Source organism: Podarcis cretensis, assembly GCF_951804945.1.
Source record: "Podarcis cretensis genome assembly, chromosome: 16".
Lineage (NCBI taxonomy): Eukaryota > Metazoa > Chordata > Lepidosauria > Squamata > Lacertidae > Podarcis > Podarcis cretensis.
Window position 1 is genome coordinate 30,192,093 of NC_137186.1, and position 18,400 is coordinate 30,210,492.

The 18,400-nt window shown below is 43.6% G+C and overlaps 2 protein-coding genes and 1 long non-coding RNA gene across 3 annotated transcripts in view; 1 reads left to right on the forward strand and 2 right to left on the reverse strand.

Moving 5' to 3' along the window:
- The window catches only part of PI4KA (phosphatidylinositol 4-kinase alpha), a 101,253-nt gene that overhangs the window by 36,721 nt on the left and 46,132 nt on the right, over nt 1-18,400 (forward strand). Inside the window, exons 20-22 of the mRNA XM_079956285.1 lie at nt 14,103-14,211; nt 15,551-15,687; nt 17,446-17,579. Of these exons, the coding sequence (XP_079812411.1) occupies nt 14,103-14,211; nt 15,551-15,687; nt 17,446-17,579 (380 nt within the window). The remainder of the gene's footprint in view (nt 1-14,102; nt 14,212-15,550; nt 15,688-17,445; nt 17,580-18,400) is intronic.
- Nucleotides 1-18,400, reverse strand: part of LOC307205166 — a 246,053-nt gene that overhangs the window by 525 nt on the left and 227,128 nt on the right. The window lies entirely within an intron of this gene.
- SERPIND1 (serpin family D member 1) lies at nt 336-12,038 on the reverse strand. The gene is made up of 5 exons (XM_079956850.1): nt 11,989-12,038; nt 7,930-8,813; nt 5,605-5,878; nt 4,431-4,575; nt 336-2,028 (listed from the first exon to the last, which is right to left on the reverse strand). The coding sequence occupies exons 2-5, from the start codon at nt 8,795-8,797 to the stop codon at nt 1,837-1,839; spliced, it is 1,479 nt and encodes a 492-aa protein (XP_079812976.1). The 5' UTR covers nt 8,798-8,813; nt 11,989-12,038; the 3' UTR covers nt 336-1,836.

Below are 18,400 nucleotides of genomic sequence, written 5' to 3' on the forward strand. Positions count from 1 at the left end.
GTATAAATCCTGCCTTTTGGGGAAGAATCATTTTAGGTGGTACTTTGGCTTGCTGCAATAGTGTTTAAAATTTTCATGTACCATCTTTGCTTTGAATAAAGACAGGCATATCGAAAAGCAGGCAAGAAAAGAAAATAATAACTTGCACACACACAAACATAGCTTGTAGAGCATCTAAGCCTCAGTGGTTTCAGTGGGACAGATTAAAGCACATGTTTAACTTGAAATGTGTGAGGCAATGTGCTTATATTTAAATGGCTGGTGCTTGAATTTTCTTATACAAAAGTCACCTTACACTGGCAGCAAAGAAAATAAAACTGCATGCAGCACCCAAATTCAGGATTTCAGCACAACCTTTTATTAAATATGAAATAACTTTATAATTATGTTGATACTCGCGGAGATAATGGAAACTTTTTTTATATCAAGCCTTCTCATAACTCCAGGGTACGCTTCTTTAAAAAATAATATAGGAACAATCTCTGCATGTGTGCATGATTGCTTGTACTTTAGTTGGGACCTCTCTGGGTTGCATAAATGTCAGTACAACAACTATGCTGTTCAAAGTGCAGATTTGTTCTTGCTTCAGACAGGTAGCGGAGTTACAGAGTGAAAGTAAGTGTTTGTGTTCTTGCAAAACGATACTGTTTGCCCTATATGGATTCCTCAAATAATGCAGCTGAGTTCATGCTCTTTCTGTTCAGCCCTAAGCAGACTTTAATAGGAGAGGAGTATCAGTAGCAGAACACCTGCATGGCTTGCAGAAGGCCCCATGTTAAATCCCTGCCATAGCCACTTCAAAAGCATTTTGAGCAGCAGTTCCTTCTCTCTTTGAGAACTTAGGGGAGCCGTGGGAAACCTTTGGCCCTCCAAAAGCTGCTGAACTACAACTCCCATCAGCCTCCGTAAGTGTGGTCAATTGCTAGGGTTTATGGGAGTTGTAGTTCAGCAAGATATGGACAGACAGAGGTTCCCCATGGCTGTCTTAGGGAAGACAATACTAGTTAAGAGTAGGTAATTCTAGGCTAGATGAACCAACTGGGTTTAAGTCAGCTTGCTGTGTTCATCTGGATGCGACTATTTTACATTTTTTTCTTCCATTATTGCTACATTTAATTTTGTAATATTTTGTTCAGGGTTACCACCTCTCAGTCTTGGATCCCAACATCCATAAGTGTAAGACTTTTTCTTCTCTTTACACTGTTAGACCTTCCCGATGGTATATGGACAGCGTCCACTCTCTGCATTTTCATCAGTCAAGCTGATGAGGAATCGCGTTTCCCCCTAGGTCTTTGCACATTCTCTCTCCTCACCCACAAAGAATTCATGTAGCATCCTTAAGTTTCACCAAGTTTTAAATGAAACCCAGTTCAATATTCCCGATGAGTATTTTGTATTGCTCTTGTCAAACATTAATGGTTCTTTTATAATTAAAGTTTAAAATCTCTTTGGCCGACTGGGAAGAACATAGACAGCATCCATTTTTAGTAACTGAAAAGCTGCTGCTGTTAATAATCTGACTTTTTGAAGCTCAGTGGAGCCAATTTTTATTCACCCTTCAGGCGGCATGAAAATGTTCTCCAAGAGAATGCCTCTGGCCTCCAGGTAGCTTTGGATGAAACAGAACAGGGTGTTTTTAGTACTTTGCAGCAATATTTCCTCTTACAAATTGTAATTAAACAATATATTGCTGTGGTTTTCATTTGGTAGCCTTACATTTTTCACGCAATAGCACTTACGACTAACACAGACACTTAATTGGCATAGAAAAATGGTTCTATTTAAGACGCATTAAGGTTGCCTAGATGTACCTATCTCGAAAGCTCGCCTCTTCTTTTACAACTTGTTTGGGTTGACGACTCGGCCCATGAAAAGCAGGCAGTTGGTGCGGTGCTCATAGATGAGAAAGATAAAAGGGCGATCAATGATGAAGCGAATTTGAGCTGAAAGGGGCATGAAGGCTACTGTGGTCACAGACGCCGCCTCGGTGCCTTCTTCATTCACTGTAATTGTCCCCTGGTGATTGAACTGTAAGAAAAGAAGGGGGAAATTATGGAGCACAAGCATGCAGTAGAAGACCAAACACCATGTCTTGGATACCTTAACTGTACAAAGGCCTGGCCAAGCCACAAACCATCTCTATAACCTTTAGCTCAGTCATTGCTGTGGCTTCCATTTCTTCTGCTTTGGTGATGTTTTTGAGTTGTCCCCTTTCTCAGCCAGCACCTGCAGTGTTCTAAAAACTTAGCAGGAGGTAAGCTTTGCCTGCTGCAAAACAATGGGTCATAATCCAAGCAGTATTGGGCACCATCATGGCTAGAAACTGATGTATTGGAATGATTGCAGATGGTTGGGGAGCCAGGGCTCCCGAGATGGTTGTCCACAGTCAGATAACTAAGAGCCCAGCAAGTTGCCTTAAACATGGTCTGATTTGAACTTATGCCTTTAATAGAATGGAGAGTTTCTGATCCTCCAGATTTTGGACTCCTATCAGCCCTGGCCATCCTGGCTGATGGTCAGGGATGCTGGGAGTGATAGTCGAACAGCACCTGGAGGGCTACAGCTTTGTTGATCAGATTTCTTGCCTGTTATCCAATATTCTCTGCTGACAGGTCTTTCCAGGATCTCTTTTCCATCACCTGTTTGCTAGGCTCACCTGCTTCCTAAAGGTCAAGGCATGAGTTGCCATTCAAGTACTTTCCTGCCTTCTGCCTCAGCTTATTGGTACCACATTTCTGATGAAGGGGTGCTCTGGAATCTTGTTGAGTGGGCAAAATTGGATTTCCTTTGTGTTAGGGAGACTCTGGGCTGCTGGGTGCCAAAGATGTGAATATGAGGGGAAGCACCCAGCCAAAATCTGAGTCTCTCTTCTGCCAGGTACTTAAGGGGCAGCTATTCATGTATCTGCCCACTGACATATAAAATCAGGGTTCTCTGGGTGTCTCATGTTTTGGAAGGTTTGTTTGTTTGTTGGCTATGCACTTGGACAATGCCATCATCGGGGAACACCTGCATTGCAGGGAACACCAGCAACAAAATTGGTCATTAATACTTTATCTACTCTGTGTTGTAGGGGACGCAGGTGGCGCTGTGGGTTAAAGCCTCAGCGCCTAGGGCTTGCCGATCGAAAGGTCGGCGGTTCGAATCCCTGCAGCGGGGTGCGCTCCCGCTGCTCGGTCCCAGTGCCTGCCAACCTAGCAGTTCGAAAGCACCTCCAGGTGCAAGTAGATAAATAGGGACCGCTTACCAGCGGGAAGGTAAACGGCGTTTCCGTGTGCGGCTCTGGCTCGCCAGAGCAGCGATGTCACACTGGCCACGTGACCCGGAAGTGTCTCCGGACAGCGCTGGCCCCTGGCCTCTTAAGTGAGATGGGCGCACAACCCCAGAGTCTGTCAAGACTGGCCCGTACGGGCAGGGGTACCTTTACCTTTACCTTTTACTCTGTGTTGTATCCAGCTAACCTTTGCTCTGAATAGACCCACTCAGATGAATGGGCCCAAGTTAGCCATGCCCGTTCATTTCAATAGGTCCATCCTGAGTGTGACTCACACTGGATACAACCACAAATATTTTGGAAAGCTGTTTGCCCGCTTTGCATTTGAACACCTCTTAAGATGCCCTAACCACATTTTGCATGATGGTTTCTGAGATGAAGGAGCAGGTTTTCATCCATGTTTGGGTGTAGCTGAATGCCATTTTGAATCAAGATGGCAGACTGAACCTTTTAGAACTGCACTTTTTCTGGTTTCTTGAGAAATAATAATAATAATAATAATAATAATAATAATAATAATAATATTTTATTTATATCCCGCCCTTCCCAGCCGATGCTGGGCTCAGAGCGGCTAACAACAGTAAAATGATACAACATTCTAAAATCATTTCATTATAAAATCAGTTCAAATCAGATTAATGGCAACCATTGGGCTAGAGTTCTGTGAGGATTGCCAAAGGAGGGGGTCAGGCTGTGCCCTGGCCAAAGGCCTGGTGGAACTGCTCTGTCTTGCGGGCCCTGCGGAAAGATGTCAAGTCCGACAGGGCCCTAGTCTCTTTTGACAGAGTGTTCCACCAGATTGGAACCACAGCCAAAAAAGCCCTGGCTCTGGTTGAGGCCAGCCCAACCTCTCTGTGGCCCGGGACCTCCAGGATGTTTTGGTTTGAAGACCGTAATGTCCTCTGTGGAACATACCAGGAGAGGCGGTCCTGTAGGCAACATTGGGCCCAAGTTTGCATAAAAGGGAAGGTGCAAGTGAGAGGAGCCAAACAATTTCTCTTTACCTGTGTAAATAGCTTTTCCTCTAGGCTCACTCTGAAACAATAGAGTGAAGAGAGAGGTGTTGACGGGGAGGATGGTTTTGCTCCAATGTGCTTTATTTTGTTATGCAATGCCATCCTTGAGAGGATGATCAGGTTGTGCCAAAGCTAGTTACCTTCTCAATGTTGATTCTCTCTTCCGATATCCCAGAATAGTTGCCATTTTGGGTGAATAGCTCATTTACTCCCAGTTTTTTCAGATACTCAATCAAGTCATAGCTCTTCTCCAGCTTAAATTTAGGTAGCATTATTTCTCTTGTTCTAGGGAGAACAAAACAATGTCACAGGCATCAGTTGACTCAAGCCCAAGGGTTTAGAACAGTTCTTAATCCATGTTACGCAGTGTTGTAGCCTCTTGTCATACAGAGTTTAAATTATACTGTAGCACGCCTGCCTTGTACAGTGTGACTAATTCTTTGGTATACATTAGTCTCCTCTTTTAGTAGCATCCCCTTTGGAGCTGTAGCATTGAGTCTGTTGGCTAGATGGATAAGGACAGAAGGGTGTTTTTGAACTCCTGGGCAGGACCAAGGAATTGGAAGCTCTTCCTAATTTCCTGCTCTTTTCCCCCCACCCCATTTGAAATCATATTCCACTTGAGTTTAGTTGTGCTACATCAGACTTCCTCAACCTCAGCCCTCTAGATGTTTTGAGACTACAGTTCTCATCATCCCTGACCACTGGTCCTGCTAGCTAGGGATCATGGGAGTTGTAGGCCAAAAATATCTGGAGGGTTGATGAAGCCTGTGCTAAGTTATTCAGCTAAGCTAGACTCAGAGTAGATCCACTTGTTGTATCCAGTGTTCAACTTACTCAGAGTAGACTCACTGAAATTAAAATACCTAGTTAGCCATGTCCATTATTTTCAATGGGCCTACTCTACATAAGTTGAACATTGGATACAACCCAGTTACAGCGGTTTGGCTACGACCGCGTTGGACGGTTTGATGCTGTGATGTGCATCAAATAAAACATAGGCTATTCATGGGAGCCAGTGTGGTGTAGTGGTTAAATGCAATAGACTCGTAATCTGGGGAACCGGGTTCGCGTCTCTGTTCCTTCACATGCAGCTGCTGGGTGACCTTGGGCCAGTCACACTTCTTTGAAGTCTCTCAGCCCCACTCACCTCGCAGAGTGTTTGTTGTGGGGGGAGGGAGGGAAAGGAGAACGTTAGCCGCTTTGAGACTGCTTCGGGTAGTGATAAAGCGGGATATCAAATCCAAACTCTTCTTCATATCATGCAGGGAAAGGTCATTAGGAAAGAAACAAAACCCCGAGTAAAGGAATTACCTGTTAGTCATGCTCTCCTGCCACTTCTCTACCAGCTGAGGAGTCAGTTGCTTCTCTAGTGTCCTCATGCTCGACGGCTTATACGGCAGTACAATCAACATGCTGATGTTGCCCACGTACGGCAACTGGAGCACCCCGCAATCTAGCTCGTGATCTACAGTGGCCAGGAAATTGGCCTTCGTCTGCATCATGGAAACTTTCACAGTCTCTTTCTCGTTCAAGCGGAATGTGTGTTTGCGTGTCATTTCCACGGGAAACTTATTTTCCCAGGTTCCTGTCAACACAGAAGAAAACTCAATACATAAAATGTAGCTTGGGAAGGAAAAGAGTTCCGATTTGGCATAGTTTCAGGTATTTCTGAATATAAAAATATAAGCCGAAAGCAGTATTTCATACAGCTTTGGCACTTCCAAGGAAGGCCGCTATGCATTTTGAGAGGTGGCACACGTTTTCTAATTAACATGTTCAATGAAGACTTCAACACATGGAGGACAGTTCAAGCAGGGATTATTATGTCCCGCCCGCAAGCTCAGAGACAGTACAAGTTTCTGGAGAGCGACAACTGGTAAACCATAGTTTGTTTTACTGTGATGTGTGAACAAGACCTAAATGCCCATCATGTCCAGCGTTCTGATCACCACTGTGGCCAGATGCCTCTAGGAATCTCACAAGCAAGACCTGAAGCAAGACCTCGTTCACACATCACAGTGAGCCCAAACTATGGCTTACCAGGACTACACTGCTTCATCCCTGGTCCTTCAGCACAGCATGGCATGATAGGCTTGGCTTAGAATGTCGTCCAAACCCTAAGTTGTACCTAAGGTCTCTCTGCTCCTTAACCATGATCTGTAGCTAAGGATTGATCTTAACCCCAGTCTAGGTTTAGATGACACACTGAGTCAAACTGACTCTTGACAAAAGGGGTGTGGACTCCTTACTGGGAGCTGGCAAGTTTGTCTGTTTGGCTCACAAGATCTGGTCTAGCAGGGCTTTTAAGATATCGTTCTGACAAATTGATATGTTTATCAGCTCCTCCTTTTTTAAAAGAACAGCCAGCTCCTTTTCGTTAAGACTTGGAATCAAATGTATTGGGACGTGGGTGGCATTGTGGGTTAAACCACAGAGCCTAGGACTTGCCGATCAGAAGGTCGGCGGTTCAAATCCCCATGACGGGGTGAGCTCCCGTTGCTCGGTCCCTGCTCCTGCCAACTAGCAGTTTGAAAGCACCTCAAAGTGCAAGTAGATAAATAGGTACCGCTCTGGCGGGAAGGTAAACGCCGTTTCCGTGCACTGCTCTGGTTCACCAGAAGCGGCTTAGTCCTGCTGGCCACATGACCCGGAAGCTGTACGCCGGCTCCCTTGGCCAATAAAGCAAGATGAGCTTCGCAACCCCAGAGTTGGCCACGACTGGACCTAATGGGTCCCTTTACCTTTTATCAGATGTATTCTGGAGGATACCACTCATAGTTGCTCATGATTGATGAATGCAGCTGAATGAGTAAACTGCTGGTTATATCAAAGGTGGAGTCATAAACAGCTAATTTCCAGAGAGGGTAACTGTGTTAGTTTGCTACAGCAAAAGCAGCTAAGTATATTTTGGCACCTTGAAGAAGAAGAAAACTGTTATGGCGTAAGTTTTCGTGGACTAGAGTAGTCTGCTTCATCAGATATATGAAGTGTAATCCTCAATATATATGCATGTGGGGACGATGGGGGGTGTTAAAAGTTGGAATTAAATGGCAATGAAATACAAAAAGTAAAGTATGTGGCAGTTCATTTAGCGCTTGGAATGTGTACCAGTATCAGAGCAGTGAAACAGCAACTGTATTTGGTCTTTTTAACCTTATGTAACCTTTGATTGTTTATGTCCTTAATATGTTTTAAGAGATGATTTCTGTGCAACTGGCTGAAATGCTGCGTTTAATATCGACAGTTGCCTGTTTTTAAAAACAAGAGGATTGCAGTTTGTAAAACCAAGGCTGATCACTTGTCTAGTCACTCTTTTTTATGTACCGTATTTTTCGCTCTAAAAAGTAAGGGGAAATGTGTGTGCGTCTTATGGAGCAAATGCAGGCTGCGCAGCTATCCCAGAAGCCAGAACAGCAAGAGGGATCGCTGCGCAGTGTCCCTCTTGCTGTTCTAGCTTCTGGGATTCAGAATATATTTTTTTCTTGTTTTCCTCCTCCAAAAACTAGGTGTGTCTTATGGTCTGGTGCGTCTTATAGAGCGAAAAATACGATAGTTGCTAGGATTCTGTTTGGTAATCTCTTAGTTTATGCATTTGTACTTGGGTGAAATCACCATCGCTTCGTTTTGTTTCTTTACCTTTAAAGTACAAGCAGTTGAGGACCATCATGATGGTGGTTGGGGGCACGTTCACCATTGCTTCCTTTATCAATCCTTTGGTGAGCTTCAGAATACGTTGGTTGGCTTTCGAGATGAAAGTTGGATCTGAGAAGTCGGCCAGTTGAGCCTCAGCAAAGTAGTGTCTCTTCATGTTGTTTTTGAATTCACTGAGGACAGGGAATTGTTTCTGGATATAAAGGTCATTGACTGACCTGAGCGTGTAGCCAAAATTCCTCCTGAAGAGCCGGTGAGTGAGTTTCTGGAAAAGGTTGTGAATGGTCGTAATGTCATATTTGGAGCTGGCATTGACAAACTCGGTGAAGCCAAGGGAATCTAAAACTTCCTCCTGCGTCTGACCTTTCAGTCCCATTGAAATCATAGCCATGGCTGTGGAAATTCCAACTGGAGCCAAAAGGATGTTCTCTGAGGAGTTGGCTTTGTCCTTCAGACTCCGGTAAATGTTGAAGGCAAAGTTTGCGTTGAGGATATTGAGGCGCTGGATTCTGGTTTTCCCTTGGAAAAGTTTAAGAATATTCCCTTGTTTGAACTCAGAGGTGATATCTGGATCAATTATGTCAACGTCGTCGTAATCTTCTCTGAACAAAGTTTCAAAGTCAAGATAGTCTTCCTCTTCCTCACCTTCAGTGCTCAAGTCATTGGTCACTGTATTCTCCTGGTGAAACTCGGGCGAGAGATTGGCCACGCTAAGAGTCCCGTTGTTGTGGAGCCCACGAGGATTGAGAGACTGAACGCCGAGTTGTTCAAAATGCTCTTGCAAACCTTTGATTCCACACAATGCAAGTGTTACTGTGAGGGAGAAAAAAGCTGAACGCAGCAGCAGCTTCATCTTCACAACCGAGACACTGGAAGGTTCAAAACATCACAGTTAAGACACTCTGGAACTAGAAAGCTTTTAGGAAGCTTGCTTTGGAATCAGTTTCCCTTTGCGGAGGCTGTGATTGGATTGCACAATGGGAGGAACCTAGGAACCTAGAAAGGTGGCTTATGCCAGACCAGACTGTTTGTCCATCGAGCCCAGTCTTAGGGATGAGGGAAGAAAATTCTATTCAGTTTGTATTTAAAGGCAAACCCAGAAAATCCTCGCTTTTCAAACCAAAAAACAGACATCCTTCAAAATTCGCACTCCTTTATATTTTACACTGCAATTCTCCAGCCAAGTAATGAGTTTTCAATTGCATATACCAGGGTAAAGTGTGAAAATTGTATACAAAGATGCATTCTGTGAGCGGAAATTGCTTGCAAAAAATATGTGTGTGAGCCAAAACTGCACACATAAACACGTTTATTAGGAGACGATTGCGCTAAAATGCTGGTGAAATTTCATTAGGAAAACAAACTCACGAATTGGTGTGAAAATGTGAAGGACTGAATTTAATATCGTAAAAATGAGGAACTTGGAGGACAGAAGTTGACATGTTTATCCATCCCTAAGCCCAGTTTTGTGGGTCCCCCTCCAACCTGCAATAGTTTTTTGGTATTTCTTATCACGCGATTGATGGGATATGCTGGGGTTAGGAGCCTAGATTTTGATGGGGGCGGGTAGGAGGATTCTGCCAGTTGGAGCCAACCCTCCTAGCTCAATGAGAGCTCAGGGGACAATGGGAGCTAGTCAGGCTGAATTGTATATATTGAACTAATGAGCCAATGACTTGACTGCAGGCATCCAGTTCATTTGAAATAGAGCTAGGATATCAACATGAAGCCCTTCAGCACCTTGTAATTACAGGCCTATTTTACTGAAATGGGGTGAAGCACAGATGCATCTGCATATTAGCTTTCATTTTAAAAAAACAAACAGACCAGAAATTCAGCATTCACATCGTCAAGGCTCAGTAAGGGCTAATTACTTTGCATCTGCTGAATGAGCAAAAACAAATAATGGATGCTTTTTTGTAAATTGGAAATGGAGCTGGTTTCCCAGAATATAACACTGCGCGCACAGTTAAGCAAACAGCTGATTCAACGCCCAGGAAAACATGAACAGGCACCAATCCCATCGGACGGGAGGGAGACCTGAGCCGGTGGGGGCAGGTGGGGACAAGGAAGGGGAATATCAAACACCTAGTGAGGCCGTGGATTAAAAGTCACTAGTGCAAGCTTAAAAAATTCAGCTTAAACCCGCCCCCCCCCGCAGAAATCTCTTAACATTTCCAAAAGGTATTTCCTTTATAACAAAAGGTGAGGCTTCCAAGACACAGGCTCTAATCAGTAGAAAGGTTGCAAAGATCCTTCTATCAGAAGTGACCCATATCTATCACCTTGGGCCAAAGTTCCCATAAAGGACTGGCAGGTGGTCCATTTCATTTAGTATCTTAGGAGACTGCACAGTACCCATAATCCCTTGTGTGCATCTGACTTGAGGCAGGAACGTACGTTGGCCGTTCACAACACACACAAAAACCAGCTGCAAGAAGGGCACACCTTCCCAAGCAACTATGCATCGAGAACTGAAGTTCTGTAACAGAACCTACAGAGCGCAGTTGTAAAGTTTTGCATTTAATGCAGGCATAGCTATTTCATCCTAGCAGCCTTGTACCTGAGATTGCTTGGGAATGCTAAGAAACCCAAACATCAGGGCAGTTTTGAAAGGTTAAGTCTGCTATCTGGATTCAAAATGTTCTAGCCAAACATAGATGAAAAGTTGCCCCTTGGATCTCAGGAGCTGTCATGCAAAACTTTGTTATGATAGCTTAAGAGATGTCCAAAATCAGAGTGAGCGAACAACTTTCTGTAATACATATATGCTTCTAGCCAGTGGTAGTCACACTCAGGGTAGACCTATTGAAATGAATGGATGTGGCTAACTTGTGTCCATTGATTTCAGTGGGTCTACTTTGAGGCAAGGTTATCTGGATACAACACGAAGCAGATAAAGTGTTCAATGAAAGTGTTCACTGTGTTTAAATAACGGGATTTATAATAAGTAAATGTAATGAAGTTAAAATTAATTGGACCTGCCTTGGATGCATATGCTGTATTTGCTCGAATGAAATGAGCACCTTTTTTGGCCAAATCACGTTACGAAAATTAGGGTGCACATTGGATTTGATGGCACGTTTACATCCAACAGCAAATACCTTTTTGGTTTCAAGGCTTTGAAAATTAAGGTGCGCATTAGATTCGATGGAACACTACATTCAAGTAAATACAGTATATAGAAAGGTAAGATATAGATATAGATATAGATATAGATATAGATATAGATATAGATATAGATAGATGCATTAATAAATAGATGAGAAATTGGTGTTGGCTCTTAGAAGGAAGGGCAAGAAGTGTAGATAATCCAGAGAAATTTGTATATGCATGCAAAACTCTCTCTTCCTACATGTTTGTACACACATATATACACAGAGAGAAACAAACAGTGGTGTTGGGAATTGTAATTGAATGTTACAATCTGCTAGCTGTTTCTTGGGCTGCAAATACCTCTCACTACATTACCTTTTTTTTGGTGGGGGGTGGCATTTCAGGGGGTGTAGGATGTTGTCACTGGGAGGGGAGCTGGTAAGCCTTTGCATTGGTGCAGAACTAGTCGTTATTTTCTCTGGATCAACACCTCTGCATTTGTTGAGGATTTTTCCTCCCCGCTTTAACAATGAATCCAAAGCAAACCAACCTCTAACAACCAGCTATTACATGAATGAATTTCAGAATACTTTGAAGACCCAGAAGAACAAATATTCTGATGTCCTCTCACTGCAGACCCATTCAACCCCTGTACTAGAGAAGGGCAACAGCTTTATAGCACAATCCTATGCATGTTTACTCAGAAGTAAGTCCCGTTGTGTCCTCTGGAGCTTATTTCTCAGTAAGGGTGTTTAGATGTAAGTTTTTGAACGCTTGCTTGATTATCTGTTGCAGTAGCGTTGGCATTAATAAAGTTGCAGGTGTTTTCTGGTCTTTTCAAGCTATGCCTCTTTTGGGGGTTCATGCATTGTTCTGCCCCGCTCCTTTAGTCCAGAAATAACTTTTTCTAGAGTTAATTAATCTCCAAAAGAGAGAAATACTTCTTACCTCCTCTGTCGCCAAACAGTACGATCTGAAGAGCAACTCAAATAAAGAGGACGAAAATGTTTGACTGTGAACTTTGGTGTATGGATATGCGCTAAAGTAAATAGGCTGTAAATCAATCACTTCTAAGTTTATCTTGTCAGCTAAAATCCCTCTAGTTCATTTGCTGCCTCTGCTGATTGATCTTCTCCTCTTTTGAATGCTCACATTTTATTTTCGTTTTATACAGGCAAAAAAACCCCCAGATCTTTGCCTTACCATACATTGTGACGCATTGTGGGGTCTTTGACAGCTCTTAATGATCTAGCAGGCTAAACCATTGTAATCAATGGCTTCTGCTGGAGTCACAGGCCATTTCATTTTCTTTGGCTGTAATGAGTCATTTTCAATGGTTCCATTAGGAGGCCCACCAGAGATGATTCATAAGACCAGGAACCAGCATAATGTTCAGCATAGCTTTGGAATGGCATTTCCACATTCACGTCGCCCCAGAATGCACGTTGTCCCCATGGCGATGGATCATTTTACATTGATCTCCTTCATGGCAAGTTGAATAAATGAAAATTAGAGGTGACATGCAGTCACCATTTCTTTTCTTACACAGGGGAAAAGTTGAATCGGGGGAGTGCAGTTTTGAGCAAAATAAAAACTGCTGGAGGGATTATGATCAACAGTCTCTCCCCACCCCTTTCACTTCCCCTGCTCAAATTTTCAGCCACACAAGGCTTCTTTTGAGTTTTAAAAACACATAGAACAATTGTGGGATACAGCCTAAAACTAGTCACTTTGTTGTGATAAAAATGGTTAAGAGAATGTAAGCAAGTGTCCCTTGCTTTTCTAAATTTTGTAGGCGTTTTGATTGATGCCTAACATAGTTGAGCTGTCTTTGATTGCACCTTCTAACTTATGAGCTACATTTTTAATTCAATAATCATCCTTAACATTTCAGAATTGATAGTGTTCAAACATGGAGAATGCAAGCCTTGGACTCTGAGTGATGTCATGTTGAAATAGTTAACTGTTGCCTGCTTTCTCTGTAGCATCTAAGTGGACGCTCGGGTTGTGAACGTGATCCATGCGGGAGGCACGTTCACAACCCGCAGAACCATGTCTGTGCACACGCGGGTTGCGCTTCTGTGCTTCTGTGCATGCACAGAGCGTGATTTAGTGCATGCACAAGCGCTGAAACCCGGAAGTAACCTGTTCTGGTACTTCTGGGTTCAGCACGGTGCGCAACTCGAAATCGTGCAACGCAAAGTGTCTGTAATCCGAGGTATGACTGTATAGTTAATCTGTTTTGGGAACATAGGAAGCTGCCTTATATTGAGTAAGACCATTGGTGCATCAACTCAGTATTGTATACCTTGATTGGCTGGGCATCTCCAGGATTTCAGGCAGGGCTGTCTCCCAGCCCTATCTTGAGATGCCAGACAGAAATTGAACATCATCATCATATTATGTTATATTATATTATATTATATTATATTATATTATATTATATTATATTATATTATATTATATTATATTATTATTTGTACCATCTGACTGGGTTGCCCCAGCCACTCTGGGTGGAATGGGTCCCTCTGCAGGCAAAGCAGATGCTCTACAGCTAAGCTACAGCCCTTTCCCAATAACACTGGGTATGTCTTGCAATGTATGTGCTTATGGCTCTTAAAAGTCTTTGCTATAATTAATCTACTCAAAAATTGGAAACCTCTAGTTTTGTTCTCTTGACAATTCTGCTGGGCAAGGGTGGTCCACCAGATGATGTTGAATTCCATCTCAGCTCAACAGAACCCCTCCCTCCTGATCAGGGATATTGGGAGTTGTAGCCCCCACTACATCTGACGGCTCAATGGCTCCCCATCTTTTCTGTAGAGTAACTGCTTCTTGTTGTTAATATTGTTAACATGAGTCATGGCAGAGCTAGGACTCTCAATCCAGTGGACCACAATAGTTGATGGACTAATGTTGATTAGTATGATCTGCATTTTATTAGGTTGATGTTTAGGTGAGAAATCCAAGATCAGAAGTACCAGAATATCTACATGCATATCATTGCATTTATGTTATCAGATAGGTGGTTAACGTATTTTCCCTTCCATTTACTCTGCTAGCTTACAAGACGCTTGCCACCCATCAAGGAAGCTAAGCCCAGGTTACAGAAGCTCTTCCGCGACTTCTGGCTGTATTCGGTGCTTATGGGATTTGCTGTGGAAGGCTCAGGTACTCCAGAGATTCCTTTTTATTTGGACAACCGCTTCTCAATGGAGAGGCAGGAAAATATGCCAAATAGCTGCCTGTTGCCACATTTAAAAGTTTTCATTTACCAGCGACTTCACTGCTGAAGAATTATGCTAATTTGTTGTAGCAGCAGCAGCAAGAAATATCATGGCTGTACTGTCCTGTTGTGACAAGAAACCCACAAATGGGGATAGACTGAGCAGTCTAAATTCTATACTGTTTCAGTTTCACTGACACTCAGTTTTAAGTCCATTGGGTTCTGTCCTGCTAAGTTCTACCCATCACACCTGAACAGGCAAACTGTGTTTTTTGTGTGTGTGTTTTTGCCTGCCCTCTAAAACCAGAGTCATAATCCAGCTGTCGCTCATGGTTTGGAGGTCAAATGCTGTGGCTTGTGACAAAAAGGAGGAAATCTGATTGGATGAGGGGAGGAGGGAGCATATGAGCCCAAGGCTCAGTCAATTAACACCAAATTGCGACTGCATGCAAACCAAGCTTTAATCTTTTTGAAAGGGTTTCTAATAGCCAAATTTAAAAAGCCTAGTGTGACTCAAACTAATTTTTGTTACTTTTACCTTTGATAAAAGTTCTTGGCACAATGACAGCATCCTGGTTGGACATAGTTCTGGTCTTAATGCCCAGAGATGATGATGGTGATGATAATGATAATAATGATAATAATTTATTTGTACCACGCCCATCTGGGCGGCTCCCAACAGAATATTATTATTAATAATAATAAAAGTGATAAAATATCAAACATTAAAAACTTTGCTAAACATGGCTGCCTTCAGATGTCTTCTAAAAGTCGGATAGTTGTTTATTTCCTTGACATCTGATGGGAGGGCGTTCCACAGGGCGGGCGCCACTACTGAGAAGGCCAGGCATAGGCAAACTTGGCCCTCCAGATGTTTTGAGACTACAATACCCATCATCCCTGACCAGTGGTCCTGTTAGCTAGGGATGATGGGAGTTGTAGTCCCAAAATGTCTGGAGGGCTGAGTTTGCCTATGCCTGGAGAAGGCTCTCTGCTGGTTACCTGTAACCTCGCAGTGAGGGAACAACCAGGAGGCTTTCGGCACTGGACTTTTGTGTCCGGGCTGAATGATGGGGGTGGAGATGCTCTTTCAGGTACCCAGGGCCGAGGCTGTTTAGGGGTTTAAGATCTGTACCAACACTTTGAATTGTGCTCGGAAATGTACTGGGAGCCAATGTAGGCCTTTTGGACCGGTGTTATATGATCTCGGCGGCCACTCCCAGTCACCCGTCTCGCTGCCACATTCTGGACCAGGTATAATGTTCTTTTGTCTCCAAATTTTAGGTCTTTGGCCCGAAGAGTGGTATGAGGGTGTTTGTGAGATAGCAACCAAGTCACCGCTACTGACGTTTCCTAGCAAAGAGCCTCTCCGCTCTGTTCTTCAGTACAACTCAGCTATGAAAAATGACACAGTCACTTCCGTAAGTCCTGCCCCCTTCTTTTCAGACCCTCATTAATGCACAGAGTGAATGGGTTGCTGAGATCATAAAAATACCCTCTTGTGTTATGCAGCTCCCACCTTAAAGAGAACAAAGGTTTTTTTTTTAAGGAGCAGCTTCACTGAAATCCCCAAGCGGAACTAAACATTATACAGGCTAGCAATGCAATAGGGCGTGTGGATCTTTTGCAGGGAAGAATTGGCAGGAGGAGGAAGGGGCGCTGAACCTTTCTCTCCCAGGACTCCCACCAATGCTTCCACTCTTAAAAACACCCAAAGGGAAGGGCATGTGGGAGAGAATCAGTAGGTCAAGTACTGCCTGCTGTTTCTCCCCAGAAAGGCACTACTGCCTAGCCTTGGTCTTGTCAGGAGCTCGTCCTACACTCGAGTAGGACCCTGGCAGAGACACATGCCCGACTGGCATGTTCTCTTCCTCCTGGTCGTTCATTCAGGAGCTTCAAAAGCTTTCTTCTGCCCGAACATCACAGGGACCGATGCCAACAGACACCGGCACACTTAGGGATCCGCAGAGTCTTCGCAGTTTGCGCAACAGAACCTAGCATTTTGGCTAATCTATGTTTATTTACATACAAACACACACGGAGCACTTCAACATGGCTCCCTCTCTCTCTAGCATCAGACAGCAAAGAGAAAAAGAACAAAGGACAATAGTCCCACTTCACGGAACACAGTAACACAAACATCCTGTCTCCGTCACTTCCCACTCTGTGGAGTCAAAACATACACCGTCATGTGATAGACAAAAATCCCATGACAGCAATCACAGAGCAGGAATTCTAACAGGTATTACAAGGCAGTTATGGGTTTGGGCACCCCCAGATTGTCAGTACTTTGGCCGGAGGGATTTAATCAAACCCTGGAAATGTAGTTTGCACAGTTAAAGTGGAATAAGGCACCTCTTCCCCTGGCGCAACAAATCCACTTTAAAAAACAAACAAACAGATTTTGCAGCTTAAAAATGTGACAGGGAAATGCACTGAGGAGTAAATGTCTGATTGCAAACAAAACGGAATGGATGCTCAGCAAAGACATTGTATAACCTCCAACAAAGCAAACCAGGGCGAATGTCTGATAAAGAGGAGGTCTGGAGGGGTCCTATGTTAACCTCATAACATGTAGTTCTGCCCCAGGGGTATCAGCTGAGAGTGAGGGAGAGAAAGAAAGAAAGAAAGAAAGAAAGAAAGAAAGAAAGTCCTTGTTTTTCCTGCTTTTGATTCTTACCTGTCAAGACTTTTGAAGTTGTGGCAGACAGCAACTTGGTTTTGTTTCTCCCTGCCCTTTCAGGGCCTCGATCCAGTATCCTGATTCCCTCCCCGTATCATAAGCTGTAGTACTCCTCTGCTTGCTTGCGAGGGGAGCAGTTAGCTGGCGACTACTTACGCTCTTACGATGGAAGAAAAATAAAAGTCGACACCCCATGAGAATCTTTCTTTTTTTTGGCAGACTTCATCCTGACTTGTGATGAATCGCATTGAGCTGCATCAGCATTCTTGCATCTTGATACTTGTAAGCCAAACACATAGTGTTTGTCTTCTCTCAGGATGTGCTGTGAAACACTTTGAGCACCTTTCTGTATCCTGCAAAAGGATTTTTTTATGCTTCCGTTGTTTTAATTCCCTTTGTATAAAGTACAAAAGTAACGACTGTTCAGAGGAGTTCTACAGGTTAAGTAACTCATGTTTGGGGTAGCTGATGGTTGTTTTTCTTGTTTTGCTCTTAGGCTGAACTGAATGAGTTACGGAGCACCATCATCAATCTTTTGGATCCTCCGCCAGACGTATCTGCCCTGATCAATAAGCTGGACTTTGCCATGTCTACCTACCTGCTCTCTGTGTACCGTTTAGAATGCATGAGGTAGCTTTTTAAGCTCTGCTCGTGATTTTGTAGTGCCCTGTTTGCTTGTCATGGTAAACCAAACCGTGGTTTGAGCACGAGCACACAGGCTCTGGGAGACGACATCCCAGTCATCTTGCTTCTGCCCTGGACTGAGTTAAGCCATGGTTTGGCTTCCTGTGCCGTCTGAACGTGGGCTTGTAGTTTAGCTCTCTTGGACAAACCACGGATTGTAAACCATAGGGCAGACCTTGGTTTACAGCTCATGATTTGTCTGGGAAAGCTAAGCCATAAGGATGGGTTTGGACAACACACTAAGACAACCTATGGCTTAGGTCAGCGTGGCACTTCAGCAAAATGACTGGGGAGGAATGAAGTGGCTGCCCTCCTCCTCTTAGGGAGCCTGGAAGCTTGCAGTTTTGTGCCACATCTTGGTTTGGCTTTGCATTATGTCTGAACCAATTTCTGGCATTTTATGCACTTTGACTTTGTGCTTTCCCCCCACTAATTCTTTAATCCTTTTTCAAACTGGGCAACTTAATGCAAATGGTTCAGCTGTGTCCCTTGTTTTTCCATTAAACAATTACAGCTGTGTGCAGGGAGGTTTAGCCTTCCTAATCCAGCTTCATGAACTCCCCCTCCAGCTATGTGCCTTAGTAAAAAAAAAGTTTCCAATAATGGTAAGCAAAACAGGAACATTTTTTTTTTTTTACCCTGCCGTGTAGCTATAATGGGGGTTGGTGCTTTTGCAGGGGTTTTGGCTTAGTAGGGAAGGAATAAGCTTCCCTGTGTACTACTTTCTCTGTTAACAGTTCTCCCCCCCCCCTCAAAATTCCTGTGGC

What these genes read in the sequence shown, in the direction of transcription:
- SERPIND1 (XM_079956850.1), bottom strand. Translation starts at nt 8,797, where the DNA reads ATGAAGCTGCTGCTGCGTTCAGCTTTTTTCTCCCTCACAGTAACACTT. An exon ending in CAACTGCTTGTACTTTAAAG is followed by an intron (nt 5,879 to 7,929) that starts GTAAAGAAACAA and finishes CTGTGTTGACAG; the next exon opens with GAACCTGGGAAAATAAGTTT. An exon ending in AGAGAATCAACATTGAGAAG is followed by an intron (nt 2,029 to 4,430) that starts GTAACTAGCTTT and finishes CTTTTCTTACAG; the next exon opens with TTCAATCACCAGGGGACAAT.